Source organism: Mustelus asterias, chromosome 25 (assembly GCF_964213995.1).
Source record: "Mustelus asterias chromosome 25, sMusAst1.hap1.1, whole genome shotgun sequence".
In the NCBI taxonomy this organism is placed as follows: domain Eukaryota; kingdom Metazoa; phylum Chordata; class Chondrichthyes; order Carcharhiniformes; family Triakidae; genus Mustelus; species Mustelus asterias.
Genome location: NC_135825.1, coordinates 31,280,799 through 31,301,672, shown reverse-complemented (window position 1 = coordinate 31,301,672; position 20,874 = coordinate 31,280,799). Strand labels below are relative to the sequence as shown.

The following is a 20,874-nucleotide window of genomic DNA, read 5'->3' as shown; positions in this document are numbered from 1 at the left end:
TGGACAAGTTGGAATCATTGCCTAAGAAGGAGAATCCCATTACCATTTATCAAGTAAGGGAGACAGAAATGGATGTTCGAGCAATGGCTGTTTCATGGGAAGGGACAAAGGGCAGGAATTAGGTCTCATGCTTGAGATGAACTTAAAGAGGCAGCTGAGGGGAAAGATGAGGGTGAAAAAAAAGAAAGAGCAGAGGTAGGGAGAGAGCAAGGTGTTCTTAGCAAGCATTAGGAAGGAGTGAAGGAGCAGAGACAGCTGAATGTATAATCTGTAAATTGGTGACAAAGTGTCCATGGCTTTTATTATCTCTTATACCTGAGGGAAGTTATTCATAAATACGACATATGGATGAGAATTTTCAACAGTGTATTCAGGCAATAACAATCCTCTGAGGAAGCCAAGATGGTGTCTTGAGCTGACACCCAGTTTAGCCTACGTTTAGAACAAAGAACAATACAGCACAGGAGCAGGCCCTTCGGCCATCCAAGCCTGCGCCGCTCATGTGCCCACTAGACCATTCTTTTGTATCCCTCTATTCCCAGTCTGTTCATGTGGTTATCTAGATAAGTCTTAAATGATCCCAGCGTGTCCGCCTCAATCACCTTGCTTGGCAGTACATTCCAGGCCCCCACCAACCTCTGTGTAAAATACGTCCCCCTGACATCTGTGTTGAACCTTGCCCCCCTCACCTTGAACCCGTGACCCCTTGTGTTCGTCACCTCCGACCTGGGAAAAAGCTTCCCACTGTTCACTCTATCTATGCCCTTCATAATTTTATACACCTCTATTAGGTCGCCCCTCATCCTCCATCTTTCCAGGGAGAACAACCCCAGTTTACCTAATCTCTCCTCATAGCTAAGACCCTCCCTACCCGGCAACATCCTGGTAAACCTTCTCTGTACTCTCTCCAAAGCCTCCACGTCCTTCTGGTAGTATGGCGACCAGAACTGGACGCAGTATTCCAAATGTGACCTAACCATCGTTCTATACAGCTGCAACATCATATGCCAACTTTTATATTCTATGCCCCGTCCAATAAAGGCAAGCATGCCATATGCCTTCTTCACCACCCTCTCCACCTGTGCTGCCACCTTTACGGATCTGTGGACTTGTACACCCAGGTCCCTCTGTGTGTCTATACTCCTGATGATTCTGCCATTTATTGTATAGCTCCCCCTTACATTAGATCTACCGAAATGCATCACTTCGCATTTATCTGGATTAAATTCCATCTGCCATTTCTCCGCCCAATGTTCCAGCACATCTATATCCTGCTGTATTCTCTGACAATGTTCATCACTATCCGCAACTCCAGCAATCTTTGTGTCGTCCGCAAACTTACTGATCACACCAGCTACATCTTCCTCCAAATCATTTATATATATGACAAACAGCAGAGATCCCAGTACAGAGCCCTGCAGAACACCACTAGTCACAGACCTCCAACCGGAAAAAGACCCCTCCACTGCTACCCTCTGTCTTCTATGGCTAAGCCAGTTCTCCACCCATCCAGCTAGCTCACCTTTTATCCCGTGAGATTTAACCTTTTGCACCAGCCTGCCATGAGGGACCTTGTCAAATGCTTTACTAAAATCCTTATAGACTACATCCATGGCCCTTCCTTCGTCAATCGTTTTTGTCACCTCCTCAAAAAACTCAACCAAATTTGTGAGGCATGACCTCCCTCGTACAAAACCATGCTGTCTATCGCTAATGAGATTATTCAATTCTAAATGCGCATATATCCTATCTCTAAGAATCTTCTCCAACAACTTCCCTACCACGGACGTCAAGCTCACCGGCCTATAATTACCCGCGTTATCCTTGCTACCCTTCTTAAATAACGGGGCCACATTTGCTATCCTCCAATCCTCTGGGACCTCACCTGTGTCCAGTGAAGAGACAAAGATTTCTGTTAGAGGCCCAGCAATTGCATCTCTCACCTCCCTGAGGAGTCTAGGATAGATGCCATCCGGCCCTGGGGATTTATCTGTCTTAATGTTTCCTACAAAACCTAACACTTCCTCCCTTGTAATTGAGATTTTTTCTAACGGGTCAACACATCTCTCTGAGACACTACCAGTCAACATGTCGCTCTCCTTTGTGAATACAGATGCAAAGCATTCGTTTAGGATCTCACCTACTTCCTTTGGTTCAAAGCATAATTTCCCTCCTTTGTCCCTGAGAGGTCCGATTCTTTCCCTAACAAACCTTTTAGGTTGATTGGCTATGCTAAAATTGCCCCTTAGTGTCCTGAGGTGCGTAGGTTAGAGGGATTAGCGGGTAAATATGTAGGTATATGGGAGTAGGGCCTGGGTGGGATTGTGGTCGGTGCAGACTCGATGGGCTAAATGGCCTCTTTCTGCACTGTAGGGTTTCTATTTTTAAAAAACCCTCTTGTTCCTAACGTATGTATAAAATGCCTTAGGATTCTCCTTAATCCTGTCTGCCAAGGACATTTCGTGACCCCTTTTTGCCCTTCTAAGTCCCTGTTTGAGTTCTTTTCTACTTTCTCTGTATTCCTCCAGTGCTCCATCTGTTTTTAACCTGCCTGGACCTCATGCATGCCTCTTTTTTCTTTTTGATTAGACCCATAATTTCACTGGTTATCCACGGCTCCCAAATCCTACCTTTCCTATCCTTCCTCTTTACAGGCACATGCCTGTCCTACAGTCCTATCAACTGCTCCTTAAAAGACTCCCACATGCCAGATGCGGATTTACCCTCAAACTGCCTCTCCCAATCAACAGCCATCAAATCCTGCCTAATCCGGCTGTAGTTAGCCTTCCCCCAATTCAACACCTTACCCATAGGACAACACTCATCTTTTTCCATTACTATCCTAAAGTTTACAGAATTGTGGTCACTATTTGCCACATGTTCCCCTACTGCAACTTTGATGACCTGACCGGGCTCATTCCCCAGTACTAGGTCCAGTATAGCCTCCAGCATGGTTTAGTGCAAAACTTGGTAAAAGAACCAAAGTCAGTGCTAGGAAATGGCTACCTAAAAGCTCCTTGAACAATACAGATATAACTAATGTCTTGTATGAATTCAGAATAACCTCCTTGTTCTTGTACTCTCTGTTCCTATTAAGAAAGCCCAGCATACTATATGTTTTATTAACTGCTCTTCCCACCTATCTTGCTATCTTCAATGATCTATGCTCATATACACCCAGGTCCCTCTGCTCCTACACCCCCTTAAGAATTTTACCCCTCATTTTATATCGTCTTTCCTTGTTCTTCTTACCAAAATGCATCAGCTCACTTCCCCACATTGAACTTCATCTGCGATCTATCTTTCCAATCCACCAACTTATCTATGTCCTTTTGAAGTTCTACACTGTCCCCTTCATAGTTGACAATATTTCCAAGTTTTGTATCATCCGCAAACTTATAATTGTTCCCTGCACAGCAAGATGTAGATCATTAATATATTTCAGGAAAAGCAAGGGTCGCAATGCCCGACCCCTGGGGAGCACCACTACAAACCTTCCTCCAGCCCAAAAAATATCCATTGAGCATTACTCTCTGCTTCCTATTATTCAGCCAATTTTGCATCGACTCTACATTTAAGAACCTGTCCTATATTGTGCTGCTGTGTGCCAGCTTGAGCAGTTCACACCATCAGCAGACGCAACTGTGAGGAACTTACATAGACTCCTCCACAAACATTGCATCAAATCAGCACTTGAGTGCTAAACCTGTAATTTTCTGGTTTAGCACTTTCTGGCAAGTTCAAATTATGGCAATAATAAAAAAGGAAGTAGAAAGAAAATCATTTCTAAATCCAGACATTAAAATGGTTAATTTATCAGCACTGCATCCACTTAGCACCTATTTTCGCCTTTGTGTTAAATAGCCCCCAAAGTAGTTGCATCTGAATGAGGTCTTCTCCGAGTCACTCCATAATTTATTTTATTAATCAAATCTTAGTTCTCCTTTTCTCATCTCTCCTTCTGTAATTGAAACATTCATCTGTATCTAACTGTTCCACCTTAATCACCTAATGGTCAAAAGATTCCTCCAACTCCTCTCGAGCGGAATGAAGTTGACCAATGACCCTAACTTCCTATTTTCCAATGAGCACCACTCCAATACTCAATGATAGTCGGCACTCTTTCTCATAAATTTCAGGGTAGTTTTTTCACGAATTTGGAAAGCAAAAGTCTTGGAGGTGGATGAGACGGTGTGAAAGAGTGTCGACTGCCAGTAATAGTGAGTATCGCCATCACCAAAGTGCCAGCTCACTCCAGAAGTGTGAGCATGCACCGCAGACTCATGAATGGCACTTGTAACGTAATGCCCTCATACAAAAATCAGTGCACTCAGAAAAGCAAACAGTTACATTTAACATAATGGCAGCAGGTTAGTAGATAGATATAAAGCAATGCAAGTCAGAAGAAAGATTGGGCAAATTGAACTGGTTGCCTTAAATGCACTGCCAGTTACTGGTTATGTCAATTATAACTGTGGTGATAACCTAACAGCTGCTTCTACATTTTCTTCGAGTTAAGCAAAGCAAACATGACTCAACATGCAAAAGTTCACATCTAAAGAAATCTGGCTTTGTATGATAGGTAGCATTGTATAAAGTGAGGCTTATGCAGGATACTGGAATGAATGGAAAAATAAACCTTTTGAAGGTGTAATAGTGATTTACAAGGCTTTGGAACAACCACATCATTAGAGCAAGATTTAAAATGTAGAAAAGGAGCAAAAAGGTAGCAAATACCGTCAGTGAAGCGATGAGTTTGCGCGAGGAAACAAATTGCTTACCTTTTTTCTTGGTCTACCTCTGGGTTTTTTTATTCCTGACGTTTCACCTTTCTGGAATTCCATGGAAAAGAGAGTTAGCATGGCAAACAATGATGGTATGACTCTGGTTTATGAATGCGTTCATTTCTCACAAGGTCATTACACAATAACTTGTACTTGCACGGCATAAAATGTAGCAACAAAAAAAAAGCCCTGAGTTCTTCACAAATCATGCAGGATGGAAATCAAAGAGGTAGGTTTGGAGGAAACTTTTAAAAATGGGGGGAGAAAATGGAAAGCATAGAGGATGGGTTTAGGAACACAATTCCAATGTATGGTCCCTGATATCTGAAGGCTCTGAGATGAAATTGGACCGCAAATTGCACACAGAATCAGAGGAGGCCCAACAAAATATCATGGATAAAATAAAATCCGTACAGACAAACATGACAGCCATTAGAAGGAACTAGAGTGAAGACTGAAATGGATGGAGATACACTGATACAAGAAGTAGATAGGTTGTCTACTTTGGACACATGATAACGGAAGATGGCAGGTGCGATGCTGAAATAGAAGGAGAGAGATGGCCAGAAGGAATTTTGTGAAAATGGAGGATGTGTCAACAACAAGAAAAATCCAGTTTGTAACAAGAGGAAAGAAATTAAAAGATGTTACATTCTATCCACTTTGCTATATGCCTCAGAAGGCTGGACAATAAATAAAAATCTGTGGGAGAAAATGGAGGACTTTGAAATGTGGATGCTAAGACAAATGCTAAAACTTCCATATATAGACCATAAGACAAATGAAGAGGTACTTGAAAATGCAAGAGCAAAATGAATTTGAAAAAGTGACATCCAGCTAAGAAAATGTCAGCATTTCACCATTTGATCAGAGCTGAAAAGTTACAGAGATCTTTTTTCGAGGGTAAAGTGGGGAGGTAGCAGAAAGAGGGATCGATTTAGGTGTACTTGGATGATGGATCTCATAAAGCAGTTGCTTATAAGCTACGATGGACGTATGACGATGGTGCAAGATAAACAAGTTTGACAAACCAGGAGAGCAGATCTCCTGGTAGGAGTAGCTACAAGCAGGAACAGGGATCTCCAGTGGGGAGAGGTAGCTGGATCATAGTTAGAAGTAGACGGATCATAGTTAGAGGAATGCAGGATGTGAGTTAGGAAATGAATTAGGAGCAGGAGTCGGCCACTCAGCCCTTTGAGCCTGCTCCGTCACTCAATAAGACCATGGTTGATTTGATTGTAACCTCAACTCCACATTCCCACCTACTCCTGACAACCTTTCACCCTTGCTTAGCAGGAGTCCATCTACCTCTGCCTTAAAATGTTTGAAGACTCTGCTTCCAAAGACTAACGGCACGTAGAGAAAAACATTTCTCCTCATTTGGGATGGCTTGCAAATGTTGGCGTTTGGATCAACTGGAGTTTAGAATGGCTGTGGAGCTTCTGAAGTCCATGAGGAGGATGTCAGAAAAGTCAATTCCTGAGTGACAAAGAGGTGATTGAGAATATCAGGGTAAAGTACGAACCAAGGAGGCAATGTTTCAGAGATGAGAAAATGTGTTCTTGGGTTTGGAATGGATGTGGGCTTTGAAACTCTGGACAGCATAGGTAGGGAGAAACTGTTCCCACTTGCAAAAGGAGCAAGAATGAGAGGGAACACATTTAAAGTAATTGGCAAAAGAAGTAAAATCGATGTGATGATGAACTTTTTGACATAGTGAGTGGTTATGGTCTGGAATGCTCTGCTTGAGAGCATGGCAGAGGCAGCTTTCAAAAGGGAAATATACTGCTAACTGAAAAGGAAGAACGTGCAGGGCCTTGGGATAAAGGCTGGAGGATGACTCTAAGGGAATTGTCCATCCAAAGAGCCTGTATAGACATGATGGGCTGAATGGCCTGTGTTGTAACAACTCTGTGATTCTTGTTAAGCAAAGGGGCAAGGTCATGCTCTATCCCTTCACACTGAGTGGGCATCTAAATAGAGTGATGAACTGGGTGCCACAGATTTTTATTGGGAGGCGCGAGAGGGAAATCAGCCAGGGTTCCCACTGCTGATTGAATTCAGCTCCTCCGGTTGAAACATGTGCATGCATGCACACACATATGCGGCCCAGCCCACCCTCATCTTAAGATGTCTTGATCATGGATTTCCCCCAATGGAAGAGCAACCTGCTCAAATCTCAAGGGTTATTTTGCAAGTTTGCATCCCAAGTGGGGCAGCATGGTGGCACAGTGGTTAGCACTGCTGCCTCACAGTGCCAGGGTCCCGGGTTCAATTCCCGACTTGGGTCACTATCTGTGCGGAGTTTGCACATTATCCCCGTGTCTGCGTGGGTTTCCTCCGGATGCTCCGGTTTCCTCCCACAGTCTGAAAGACGTGCTGGATAGGTGTATTGGCCATGCTAAATTCTCCCTCAGTGTGCCCTAAACAGGCGCCGGAGTGTGACGACTCAGGGATTTTCACGATAACTTAATTGCAGTGTTAATGTAAACCTACTTGTGACACTAATAAACAAACTTTAAACTCTGTTCCTGTTTTACTTACACGGTTTAATTCAAATTCCTGGATATTTCAATTCAACAAAAAAAGTTTTGAATTAACAGGAATAGAATGAAACCAAATGTGTATTTGTACAACTTACACTCAACACCTCCTAAATATTTCTGTTAACAAACAATGAGTACAATAGCATTTCACAACTGTGCAACATTCTGTGAATTAAATGTTGCAATTTGGTGGAGATCATCAGCAATTAACAGATAAAAGTAACACACCAATCTTTTGAGTTATTCTGGTAGCATCGAAGCAACAACAGACTTGCAAAAGGTCAAAAATAATGACAGATTTACAGTCAGAGACTGCTATAAATATCAATCTCAAGACTAATCTGGTTCTTAACAACAGAAAATAATTCCAAAATGCAAACTATAATTTTCAAATTGTCATATCCTATGTAATTTTGCATCTACCTCTGCATTCTCTCTCCAAAATTATTTACGTTTGTATATTAATAGCAAAACATCATTTTCTTTTCACTCACTGATAAATACCAAGTCACACGGAAGAGCCAGGAGGCTCCAAGTCTGTGGGGAAACTGACCAACCATGACAAAAATCCGGGAACAGAAATTTTGGCGTATATAACTGACCACAATAACACCAGGAAGAATCACAAAATATACTTCCCTTCCAAATATTTAATGAACACAAGCATGCAAAGAGGCAAATTTTAAGTCTTCAAAAGACAGTTTAAGATTAATTTACAACAATGAAAACGAGTTTTAAAATAAATATATTTTGATGAAATCAAGCATTTTAAATCTTAAGATGGTTTAAGACTAATTTGCAACAATGTAAATGTGTTTTAAAATAAACATATTTCTAACATGGTGATATACGATTCATAATCTATTCTTTGAAAATGAAATTCTTAACCACTAGTGTTTACGATCTTCATCTCTTCCACTTTTAAAGAGAGTTTCCCTCAAATTTAGTGCACTCTTACACTTTGCAAACGCAATTTTAAGCTACATTGTATCACTGGTTTTAGGTGGAGATCATCCCAAAATTTTACAGATATGAAAATTCTGAGTCAGTGACGGAAAGAAATTGTAATTCAACCAAAATCAAATACTATTTATAAGAATTCAACATTGTCTCCCATTCACTAAAATATGTCCTAGTGATCTACAAGCCTCCACCCTTCTGGCAAAATTCTTCAGCAATGTGTCTGGTTGAGTCAAAGGAACCGTTGAATGTTTTTTGCAACAGGAAAAAAATATGAATACAATACATCTGAGCATTAGCAAAGTTGGGCTATAACAGTACCAAAGCCATTTCACAACTCCATAGAACATTACAGCACAGAAGGAGGCCATTATGCCCATCTTGTCCATGCAGCCCGAGGACACCCAGGTGCCCTTTCTAATCCTATTGGAAGATTGGAAGCATGTTGAAAATCATTTGACCTATTGGGTCCAAGTAATCCAAGAGAGATATTACCATCAGAGGTTTTAAGCAACTCTTCATATAAAGAGGAGCAGAACCCATCCCCTTGGCAGATGTCCTTTAGTCACGTGAATGGCAGTGGGTGACCGGCCATACTTGACTTAGCGTGAGCCAACCAGGAAAAAAAATCTCACCAAAATATAATGATTTATTAAATCTCACTTTCAAATTCCATCAGGAATTGGAGTGAAAGCAAAGATCTGTAACATCCCTTTGCAATTTAGATGCAGAATATATTTCTCTAAATTCCAAAATGCCTACTGATCCAATTGCAATTAAAGTTTAAAAAATCATCAATATACTCAAGAATAATCAAGAACTCACAAGTTAGAGTCTGGTCTATCTGTTAACCAAAATAACTGAAATATCTTTCACTTAAAACTAGAGGCAGAATCCAAAAAACACTTCTTATGATCTTTACTGCACTGGATAATTGGCTTTAGTTAATAACTTAAATTTAAACATTTACTCCACCACTGAGGCACAATGACAACAGTGTGTACCATCCACAAGATGCACTGCAACAAGTCACCAAGGCTCATTCAACAGCACCTTCCAAATCTGCAAGCTCTACCATCTAGAGGGTCTGGAGCAATAGATGTACTGTGGACGTACCTACACCTCAGGGACTGCAGAGATTTGTGAAGGCAGCTCACCACCACCTTTTCAAGGGCAACAAGGAATGGGCAATAAATGCTGGTCCAGCCAGTGACGCTCACATCCCATAAATGAATTTTAACAAAAACACTACCACCTGCAAACTCTCCTCCAAGCAACACACCATTCTGACTTGGAACTATATCGTCGTTCCTTCACTTTTCACTGAGTCAATATCCTGAAGTCCCTCACCAATGACACTGTAGGTGTATCTAGAAAATATGGAGTGCAGCAGTTCAAGAGGCAGCTCGCCACCACCTTTCCAAGGTTAGTCATGGATGGGCAACAAATGATGGCCTAGCCAGCAATGCCCACACCCTGTGAAAGAATAAAGAAATTCTGCATTTCAATGGTCAGACTATTGGGTCTCGAAGTCTTGTCAAAGCAATAAATTTCTTTGGAGGGGAGGGAGATTACTTTGGGCCAACGTAATGCAAGAAGACATCATGATCGGGTTTTTATCCTTTGGCTTCTATGTGGACAAGTGTGGAAATCAGTGAACGTACACAAGAACCTGACTATCAGTGATGGATAAACTGTCCAACATTCAGGGTCCCTAGCCCTGGAGTTGCATCTATATTTTGCAAGTTGCAGATAGGTCAGGCTTATGGCAATTTGGCTCACCTGAAATCAATTTTTCAATTTATTGTCCACACTGGCAAGATATTGAACCATAAGGTTGAGCAATTCTGAGGCCATGTGGAACATTTACAAATGCATCACGAGCAAGATTTTCCTTATTTATAGAATCAATCGGGCTGGTTCCCCCCTCCATACTCCTCTCCTCCTCTCTACGTCACTTTGCTCCTTTTCGACACTCCTCAAAGCCTACCTCTTTGGCCAAGTTTCTGGTCATCTGACCTAATTTCTCCTTATGTGGCTCGGTGTCATACTTTGATAAAGTTCCCATGACGCACCTTATGTTTCATTATGCTAAAGGCACTACATAAGTTGTTGTTGTTGATTTGCAGTCTATTAGAAGTCCAACAATAATAATTATGGCACTAAAACCATTCTGGCCTGTCTGTTTGTGCCATTTGGACTTTCCTGCAATACAAAGTTTTTGGTCTAATCTGTTTTGATCGTCTAGCCCGCCACCCTGCAGAAACATATTCATTCCCAATATCAACTGACTTTGGTTGGGAAATGTTGGTTTGCAGATATCGAGGTTAGACTCCATTTTGATGCTCGTCCACAGTTAAATTGTCTGCCAACACTCACTGTCCAGGCCCACACATGATGTCGTACAGGGAAAGTTGCTAGCACACTCAAAAAGCTGATGCCTTTCACATTAATACCCCGGGGAGCTGATGGGATAAAAGTCTCCTCTTGCCGCCACCTACAAGGATCCAGAATTAACAGCTTAGGTAAGTCAATCATGTTTGTATAGGAACCCATAATTCAATATCAACTGAAAAAAGGCAAATACCTCCAAGTGAGATAAATAATTTTTAAAAATCACAAGAAAGATTACTTCTCTGAATTTGAGATCAGACTCTTGGGTTGGCTTTGCTCAACACCAAATCAGTGTTACAACTGATAAGGAAAGTGCTTCAACAAGTTTTGCACTAACGTAAAATCTCATTAATTCAGCAGAATGCTCGATTCCCAGGCAGACATATATCACACAGTGCAACTGTTCAGAGACAAGAGCAAAATAGTTGCCGCATCTTGGATACACATACAGGTAATGCTTTTAGTAAGCATAATGTAAACTTATTAAACTCTATTTCTTCAGAATTAATATAGTCTGTTATGTCTCAATAGCAAAGCACAGAAAACAGAATTAACCTCCTGATAGCTGGCTTAAGCAAAAGCATACAAGAACAAGGATAAAAATGGAGTCTGCATTTGATAAGAAGTTCAAATTAAATAAAATGAAGCATGACGTTAAAAGTTGTGAAAAGAGATAGAAGATGAAACAAATTGGATTTTCCGGCCGTGCTCGCCCCAAAACTGGAAAATCCCGCCTGCAGTCAACAGACCTTTCCACCCCTCGCTCGCTGCGATTCCACTGGCGGGCAGAATGGGAAAATTCATCCCATTATGTTTGCAAAATAAAGCCAGAGTCTTTTAAAAGGGCAGCACAGCGGCACAGTGGTTAGCCCAGCTGCCTCACAGCGCCAGGGACCCGGGTTCGATTCCCGGCTTGGGTCACTGTCTGTGTGGAGTTTGCACATTCTTCCCATGTTTGCATGGCTTTCCTCCAGGTTCTCCAGTTTCCTCCCACAGTCTGAAAGTCATGCTGGTTAGGTGTATTGACCCGAACAGGCGCCGGAGTGTGGCGACGAGTGGAATTTCACAGTAACTTCATTGCAGTGTTAATGTAAGCCTTATTTGTGACTGATAAATAAACTTTACTTTAACGGTATAAGAATCAGTGAATTTTACCACACTGAAGAAATCCATTTGGCCCATTAGACCCATATCTGGTCTTTGATAGGGCTATGCGCTTAATGTGCTGTTTGGCATCCATGCCATTTAAATATATAAAACCTGTGTGAATTGATATCAGCTTAAGTTTCAGGCAAAAGAAATTTTGAACCAAGGTCAGTTTGATTATTCCAACTTTGAACCAGTTTGACAAACAAAGCTTTGTGTTGCAATCACTACATTTGTCCAAAGAGGTCAAGATTTTCTTTAATTTGCCTTGTGTGTGGTACGAGAAACAACATGAAATGGTTAACAATATTTGTCTAATTGAAAACCACAAGCATGAAAACCCACCCACAAAGCAGCTTTTTGTGGGTTATCGGTTTGGATCACTAGTGGCATTAAGATAGCAAAAGACCCATTACAACGATATAGCCTGTGTGAAAGAAATAAATTATCAGACATCTCGAACCACAACACTTATCTTACAAAGGGATGTGACCTCGAAAAGCTGATTACTTTGACAGAACTCAGTCCATCGTCTTTAATGTTTATCTCTTGTCTTATTAGTAACTACACTATTTCTTTATATTTTCATTGTAGCCCTTAAAAATTCAATAAGGAAAATTAATGTCCACTGCTACCCATCTTTACTTTTCAGAAACCTTCACAGGATGTTCATTTAACCTTTGATGTCGCCCAGTTTTCAACATGCACAGTCCAACATTTCAAATGTTGCTCACCCATCAAATTGGTGTCAGATAATATAGCTTCCCCACCATTTCCTTTCATAAATTGGAATTCTAATCTAGTAAATAGGCCTTCATGCTTCCCAAAAAATAGTTTCCATGCCAGGATCATTAGTAGTAGAATCCTCACATTTCTTAGTTAATTGATTCAAAATGCCTAGACCATTTTCAGGGTCACATTCACTCAATGATGAGTCGTTTCCTTAACAGAAAGCTTGCAACAAACCAACAGTCCTATGCATAATAAAAAGGTTTAGCCATTGTGGAGCCTGGAAAAACCAAATGCTTGATGCAGTCCATGTTTATTTTCCATACAACCAGTAATGTGTTGATTTAGAAAATAGAAACAGCTGGAATAGCTCCAAAAGGGGAGGCACGATGGCACAGTGGTTAGCACTGTTGTCTCACAGCGCCAGGGACCCGGGTTCAATTCCTGGCTTGGGTCACTGTCTGTGCGGCGTCTGCATGTTCTCCCCGTGTTCGCTTTGCGTGGGTTTCTTCCGGGTGCTCCAGTTTCCTCCCACAGTCAGAAAGACATGCTGGTTAGGTGCATTGGCCATGCCAAATTCTCCCTCAGTGTACCCGAACAGGTGCCGGAGAATGGCAACTGGGGGATTTTCACAGTAACTTCATTGCAAAGCTTACTTGTGACACTAATTAATAAACTTTAAACCAGATGCAATTCTACTTACTAATAACACACAACAAGTTCTGTGGATCACCGATAAAGGGTGGGTAATAAATAGCAAGAATCTCACTAACTATAAAAATATAGAAAGATTTTATTTTAACATGTAAATATCACATTAATAAAAAGCATGCATCACTGAACAGAAATAAGATTGCAGAAAAGAAGACAGCATTCAGAGCTTAGAGCTGATTTTCAAAATGTTCATTATGTACTAAACAACATTTGTCATTGTCATTCTTAGATGCTGTTTCTGTGCTGAGCATGTGCCAAAAGGGCACTGAGTGAGGCAATACCAAACACTCTGGTGTGAGGTATCATTACTTTTTCCTCCTTCAACTGATTCAGAGCCAGCTATGGGATTCCAAATTCAAAGTTAAAAGCAAATTACTCTGATATTTCAATGAGGTAGTTTGAGGGATAATGGGGAATTGAATAGTTTATAAAATGACTTGTGGTTCTTTGATTCTAGCAAAATTGAGCACCTTCGATACTCGGAGGGATCCATGCATCAGAGTCCATTTCCTTGCAACACACAAAGGGGAGATACAAAGAGCAGTCCGACTCATCAGACCTATCACTGAACCAGAGGATATTAGAAACCACAAGTGAGAAGGTCAAGTCTCAAGGTGTGCAGCTTGTGTCACAACAAGCACACCATGTTGAAGCCACTGCGCCATACCTTTTCTAGAACTTGCTCTTTAACCAGTATGTTTGCACTAGGCATGGCAAAGCAATAAGCTTGGAGTCTAGGTACAAGGGTAAGAAAAAAAAAGAACTTACATTTATATTGTGCTTTCACTGCTGGAGAAGCAGCCCAATCCTATTTCTCATCTTAATGCAGCTCCCACAATGACTGCATCTAAAAATAAGTCAGGTTCCACCAATGACACCCAGCTCTATCTCACCACCACCTCTCTTGATTCCTCCACTCTTACTGATCTCTCACGCTACTTGCTCGATATCTAGTGCTGGATGAGTAGAAGTTTCCTCCAACTAAATATTGCTAAGTCTAAAGACATTGCCATCAGTCCCTGCAACCAACTCCATCCCTCTTCCCTTGCTAGTGTGTCCTGCATGACTCCAAAATGAGCTGCCAACCCCATACCCACAGCATCACCAAGACAGCATACTTCTATCTCTGTAACACTGACCAACTATCTCCACCACTGCCTTAGTTCATCAGCGCTGAAACCCTCACACATTGCTTTTGCTCCTTCTGGATTTGAATATTCCAATGTTGTCCTTGCCAGTTGCCCATTTTGCATGTCCTAAAGGTGAGCTGATCCAATTATTTGCTGCACATATCCTAACTGGTCCCCAGTCACACTCACCCATTACCCATGTCCATCGTCTCTGATCTGGCAATGCCTTATTTTTAAGTTTCATATCTTTGGGTAGGATTTGACATTTCTTTTGGAGAAGGAAGCGGAACGGAAACTGAAGGTTGGATTTTTCACTGAGTCGCATTGACCCATTCTTGGGCTGTCAGATTTTTGGAAAGGCTTTAAAGTGTGCAGATTGGTTCTGATTGAAAGCCCACACCCAACACTCCTGACCTGGCCGGCTCCATTATGGGGATAGGCTAGTCTTTGTCCTCCGCAGTTTTTAAGTAAAGAGTTATTGTTCCCAGCCCCTCAAGAGGAGTCCTAGTCTGCATGACGAGATGTTTTAAGAGCTGAGTTCAAAAGATCCTTCTCATGCCACCCTCATGACAAGACAAAGACCCCACCCACACCTCATGGTCTATCATTTCCCCCAACTGTGTCACTCCACTCATCTCTCCCCCATTGTCCCTCATGCCGTAATGGAGCTTGGCTAACAACAAATAATTCCAACATTCTTGATGAAACACCTGAACCCAAGGGAAAGCATTGTCTGATTGACAGCTCAGCATCTCTGATCTCTGATGTCAACGGCACAATCGTTAATTACACCAGGTTAAGTGGTTTCAAGGGCTTGCAGTTTCTGTTATTGATACTTTAAAGAATCTGGATGATTGATGCTTTTATTGCCCTGTTAAATGCCTTTTTTAAAAAACATAATGGAAAATAACAAATGAATAACCTTTTTTTGAAGAATCATTCCCACTGTAACTATAGGACTTATTGGTTCGATACAATGTATAGTAGGGGAGGTGATGGCCTAGTGGTATTATCACTAAAATATTAATCCAGAAACTCAGCTAATGTTCTGGGGACCGGGGTTCAAATCCCACCATGGCAGATGGTGGAATTTGAATTCAATATCTGTAATTAAGAATCTACTGATGACCATGAAACCATTGTTGACTGTCGGAAAAAAACACCTGGTACACTAACGTCCTTTAGGGAAGGAAATCTGTCATCCTTACCCTGTCTGACCTACATGTGACTCCAGAGCCACACCAATGTGGTTGACTCTCAACTGCCCTCTGAAATGGCCTAGCAAGCCACTCAGTTGTATCACCACCACCTTCTCAAGGGCAACTAGGGATGGGCAATAAATGCTGACCAGCCAGTGACAATCATGTCCCATGAATTAATAAAGAAAAAAAACTATAGTGTGTCAATGGATGTAGAAGTGCCATAGCTTGGCATGGGGACATGAAAGGCAATAGGGGAGGCTGAGAGGAGGGCCATAGTGCATGTGTGCAGGGTAAGGAGTCACGAGCGTAGGGGCTGGAGGACATTTGACCCAGTTAAAACAAAAACACAAAGTCCCACAGCACCAAGGTGGGCTTCTTAAACAGTTCGACTCTGCACATAGCAGTCCCAGTGGCTGCCTCCAACATCTTTCCCAGGCCAACTGGCCTGACTGTAGCCCACACTTGCAGCCTGGTGATGAATATCTCACCTTTGCAGACACTTTCTCCCAAGGAAGCTGGAACTTGGTGATGAAAATCTCGCCCCAAACATTCCACTCTCTCCCGCATTGCCATCTCAGCTTCCTGAATCAAGCATTCGAAGTCCAATTAGTGGCCGCCCAGCAAGGAGGCGGTTAATTAGAGGTGCAAGGTCAGGGGTGGGGCGCCATGTTTTATCACGAGTCTAGTCATGCAGCAGAGGGGTTATGTCATGAACAAGAAGTTATCAGGGCTACAAATTTAAAGCTTCCTGTTCACTGAATCTGTCTTTATACTTTATTGAAGGTTCCAGAAAGCAAAAAAAAAATTTTTTTTAAACCTACCGATGTTGCCACCTTCACCAGCAGAATCTGCTGCTACATTCAGCCGTAGTCCCTGTGGCAGGCCTTTCCTTCTGGTCTTGTGCAGCCTCATCATAGCTGTTGTAAAACATGTCCAACACCCGAAAAATGCAGCAGGCAAAGAATTGCAGACAATTGGGTTGTTAACAAGCTTGTTAAGTAGTAATTTCAAAATGGTGGGCGGGTTTTCGATTTCCACACCCGCTCGCCTTCATTATTCCAGAGACTGGCATCCTACTGCCAACCCAACGTCATCATGGTCCATTTGACTTTCATGAGAGAGGGGCAGCCTGCCTGATTTGTATCCATAATATCCAGTCCCTGGTTTTCAAATCTCTGTGGCTACCTGACCCTCTCTAACCCTACAACTCTCCAAGAAACTCTCTGGGGGAGATTTTCCCGTCCCACCAGCCAAGGGAATCATAGTGGGGCTGGGAAGGTGGGGGGGGGGGGGGGGGGGGCGCATGCAAAGGTCCATTGACCTTGAGCGGGATTTTCCAGTTTTGGGGCAAGCGCGGCCGGAAAACCCCGCCCTGAGTGTTTCTCCAGTTCTGTGCATCTGTGCTTTTAATTGTTGTACCATTAGCAACATAGCTCTCAGCTGTCTAGGCCTTACACTTTGGAATTCCTTCCCAAAATCTCTCTGCCTCTCTCTTCATCGCTTTAAGATGCTCTTTAAAATCCAGCTCTTTGATCAGGCTTTAGGTAACCTGTCCTAACAGCTCTTGTGACTCAACATCAAGTGTTGACTAATAGACTCCTGTGATGCACCTTGGGAATGCCCAATTAGGTTAAAGATGCTAGACAAATGAAGTTGTTGTTAGCATATGCTCAGGCATCCAAAAAGCACTTTACAACCTTATATTGGAAATATAACAGATGACACTAAGATGGAGTACAATGGCAGATGGAGTACAATGTTGATAAATGCAAGGTCATCCATTTTGATAGGAATAACAGCAAAATGGACTATTATTTAAATTGTAAAAAATTGCAGCATGCTGCTGTGCAGAGGGACCTGGGTGTCTTTGCGCATGAATCACAAAAAGCTGGTTTGCAGGTGCAGCAGCTAATTAAGAAGGCAAATGGAATTTTGTCCTTCATTGCTGGAAGGACAGAGCTTAAAAACAGCGAGGTTATGTTGCAGCTGTATAAGATGCTGGTGAGGCCACACCTAGAGTACTGCATACAGTTTTGGTCTCCTTATTTGAGAAAGGATATACTGGCATTGGAGGGGGTGCAGAGGAGATTCACTAGGTTGATTTTGGAGTTTAGAGGGTTGGCTTATGAGGAGAGACTGAGTAGACTGGGGCTATATTAATTGGAATTCAGAAGAATGAGGGGAGATCTTCTAGAAACATATAAGGTTATGAAGGGAGTAGATAAGATAGAAGCAGGGAAGTTGTTTCCACTGGCAGGTGAAACTAGAAGTAGGGGGCAAGGCCTCAAAGGGGGAGCAGATTTAGGACTGAGTTGAGGAGGAACTTCTTCCCACAGGATTGTGAATCTGTGGAATTCCGTGCCCAGTAAAACAGTTGAGGCTACCTCATTGAATGTTTTTAAGGCAATTTTTCGATAAATATTTGAACAGTAAAGGAATTAAGGGCTATGATGAGCGGGCAGCTAAGTGGAGCTGAGTCCATGAAAAGATCAGACATGATGTTATTGAATGGTAGAGAAGGCTCGAGGGGCCAGATGGCCTACTCCTGCCCCAAGTTCTTATGTTGAAATTGGTATATGTAAACAGTCAGGTTAGATTAAAGTAGGGATAATGGTTGATTAGAAATATAACTCAATAGTATTAGTGATAATAAAGGGCTAGGAATATAGTAATATGCTCGGACTATAGTGGCATTATATGCTTTGTACAGGAGAAATCAGTAGATTAACTGGAGTATCTGTATTTATTACTGCTACTTGTTTTCATTCATAATCTAATATTCTATTTAACATTGCTCATTCTTCGTGTCAAGGAACACAAGGATCACATTATTACAGTACATTTTAGACATAATATACATATTTATAATCGGTCATAAATTTACCAATTTGTAAAGAATTGTTCAGTCGCAATTCTGTCATGTCACTCGCATGTCATTTTCAAACTGTTCCCACCACAGCCTCGGATATTATAGGAGTACAATAAGTTCACCCTCTTTCAAATAATTCACAACAGATACGTAAGAGCCAAGAGCTGATTGATTTGCAACCAAAACACAGAAAGCAGCGATGGTAGCAAAACCACAATTGATTTAAAAGGGGAGGAAAAGGACAGACATGAGGGTATCTGGCACCCTCGGGGATATTCAGGCTTTGGACACTGGGAATTTCTGCCAAACTTTGGCTTTGATTAAACAGACCAAAGATAGCTTCCAAATTGGGCGGCACGGTAGCACAGTGGTTAGCACTGTTGCTTCACAGCTCCAGCGACCTGGGTTCGATTCCCGGCTTGGGTCAGTGTCTGTGTGGAGTTTGCACATTCTCCTCGTGTCTGCGTGGGTTTCCTCCGGGTGCTCCAGTTTCCTCCCACAGTCCAAAGATGTGCAGGTTAGATTGATTGGCCATGCTAAAGTTGCCCCTTAGTGTCCTGAGATGTGCAGCTTAGAGGAATTAGTGGGTAAATATGTAGGGATATGGGGGTAGGGCCTGGGTGGGATTGTGGTCGGTACAGACTTGATGGGCCAAATGGCCTCTTTCTGTACTGTAGGGTTTCTATGATCTATGAAATGGTAGTCTTTAAAACAATTCTCAAGTTATATAGACAAGATCTATATGCTAATCAGGTAAATTGTAGGCTGCTTTTGTGGAAAGAAGCAGAATATTCAGCTCGACATAATGCTGAGCCAAACCTTGGTGAGGAGGCATCATTGGCTGCATTACTCACTGGGGATAGGTCAGGTTCTGAGGTATGTGACCCTTGTTATGGAAGCATGGGAGCCAACTGTACTTTTCCTGACTGGCAAAGCCTTGTGATAATGCCTATTCTGCCTTCATTCATCTCCCTCCTCCATATTAACAGGGGGAATCTTCTGGACATTTGCCTGGAGCACACAGAGGACTCACTCCACTCTAAATTACAGCACAACACCTGACAGCAGGGAACAGTGAAAAGAGCCTCAGCCTTTAATAGGTTCCAAGCTATCATTTCTACCAATTCACAATGCTCCTTTCCAAAAGAAGCCACATAGTTCTGGCAATTTACTGTGACACTGTCACTTCTGATTGATAGAATGATTAGATAAGTTCTATACAGAGTTACTCTGAGATTAGATAGGTTATATGGAGAGCTACTCTGAGGTTAGGTAGATTCTATACAGAGTTATTCTAGGATTAAATAGGGTCTATACAAAATTACTCTGCGATTATATAGATTCTAAACAGAGTTATTCTGGGATTAAACATGTCCTACACAGAGTTACTCAGAGATTAGATAGATTCTATACAGAGTTTTTCTGGGGATTAGATAGGTTCTATGGAGAGTTACTCCAAGACTAGATAGCTTCTAAACAGAGTTTTTCTGAGATTAGATAGATTCTTTACAGAGTTATTCTGAGATTAGATAGATTCTTTACAGAGTTATTCTGAGATTAGATAGGTTCTTTCCAGAGTTATTCTGAGCAACTTTGGTCACAGGATAAATTCAGAAATATCAGTGTTTTGCAGAAGGAGAAAGATGAGGGCAGAAAAAGAATCAAAGACACAGTTTAAGTTTATAAAGTTTTTATTTTCTTGTCTCAGAACTAATTAAATAAATTTTCCATGAATCAAGAGTACGAGGACTTTTGTACAATCTACGATTACAACAAATTCTAACAATGGAGAATGAGGGGGAATAATATAAATATCAAACAAGTAACCTGCGAGAATTAAAACAACTTGGCCTGCTAGTTAAAAAAAAGTTAGCGGTGGCAGTTACAGGCCATGTGCCGTTAAGCAATTTCAGAAAGATACGGTCTGTCCATAATGCCAGCTTGCACCAATACCTCCCAGCCTTCCTTCCCAATGCCTGGTTCAGGTTTCTTGGATAACCTGACGGATATCCAACAAGGCCGTGTTAACAGTATCCTCTAGGGCTTTAATGGCCCTTTGTATACCTTCCAATTCCCTCATCACATCTCCCTGGAAATCTTGAAGCTGTCTCTCTATCCTACTGATGCCACGCATTGGGAGAACATTGTCTCTCTTTTGGATTGCCATAGGGACATCTTCAGCAGCACAGTTTCCTGTTTGTCTCCTTCTTCGTCTAGGAAGCGTCTCCAGATCACAGGAATTAGAGCGGAGGGTGCTACAGGGGTCGATACAATCACTCAGTTTGTTCCCCAATGGCCTCAAGGTAAAGTACTGCAAATTCTTAGGGGTCATCTATTCAAAGAAAGAAAATTAACCCAATATATCACAGACAAACAGAACTGATCTTTAACAGAACCACT

At 41.8% G+C, this 20,874-nt stretch overlaps 1 protein-coding gene across 3 annotated transcripts in view; it reads right to left on the bottom strand.

The window, feature by feature from the left end:
* hmga1a (high mobility group AT-hook 1a) overlaps nucleotides 1-20,874 on the bottom strand; it is a 109,490-nt gene that overhangs the window by 48,325 nt on the left and 40,291 nt on the right. The window contains exon 5 of one of the 3 annotated variants that reach the window (XM_078197946.1): nucleotides 4,782-4,832. In XM_078197946.1, the coding sequence (XP_078054072.1) occupies nucleotides 4,782-4,832 (51 nt within the window). Of the gene's footprint in view, nucleotides 1-4,781; nucleotides 4,833-20,149; nucleotides 20,807-20,874 lie in introns of those variants that run through there. The other 2 variants (XM_078197945.1, XM_078197944.1) reach the window with 2 other exon arrangements.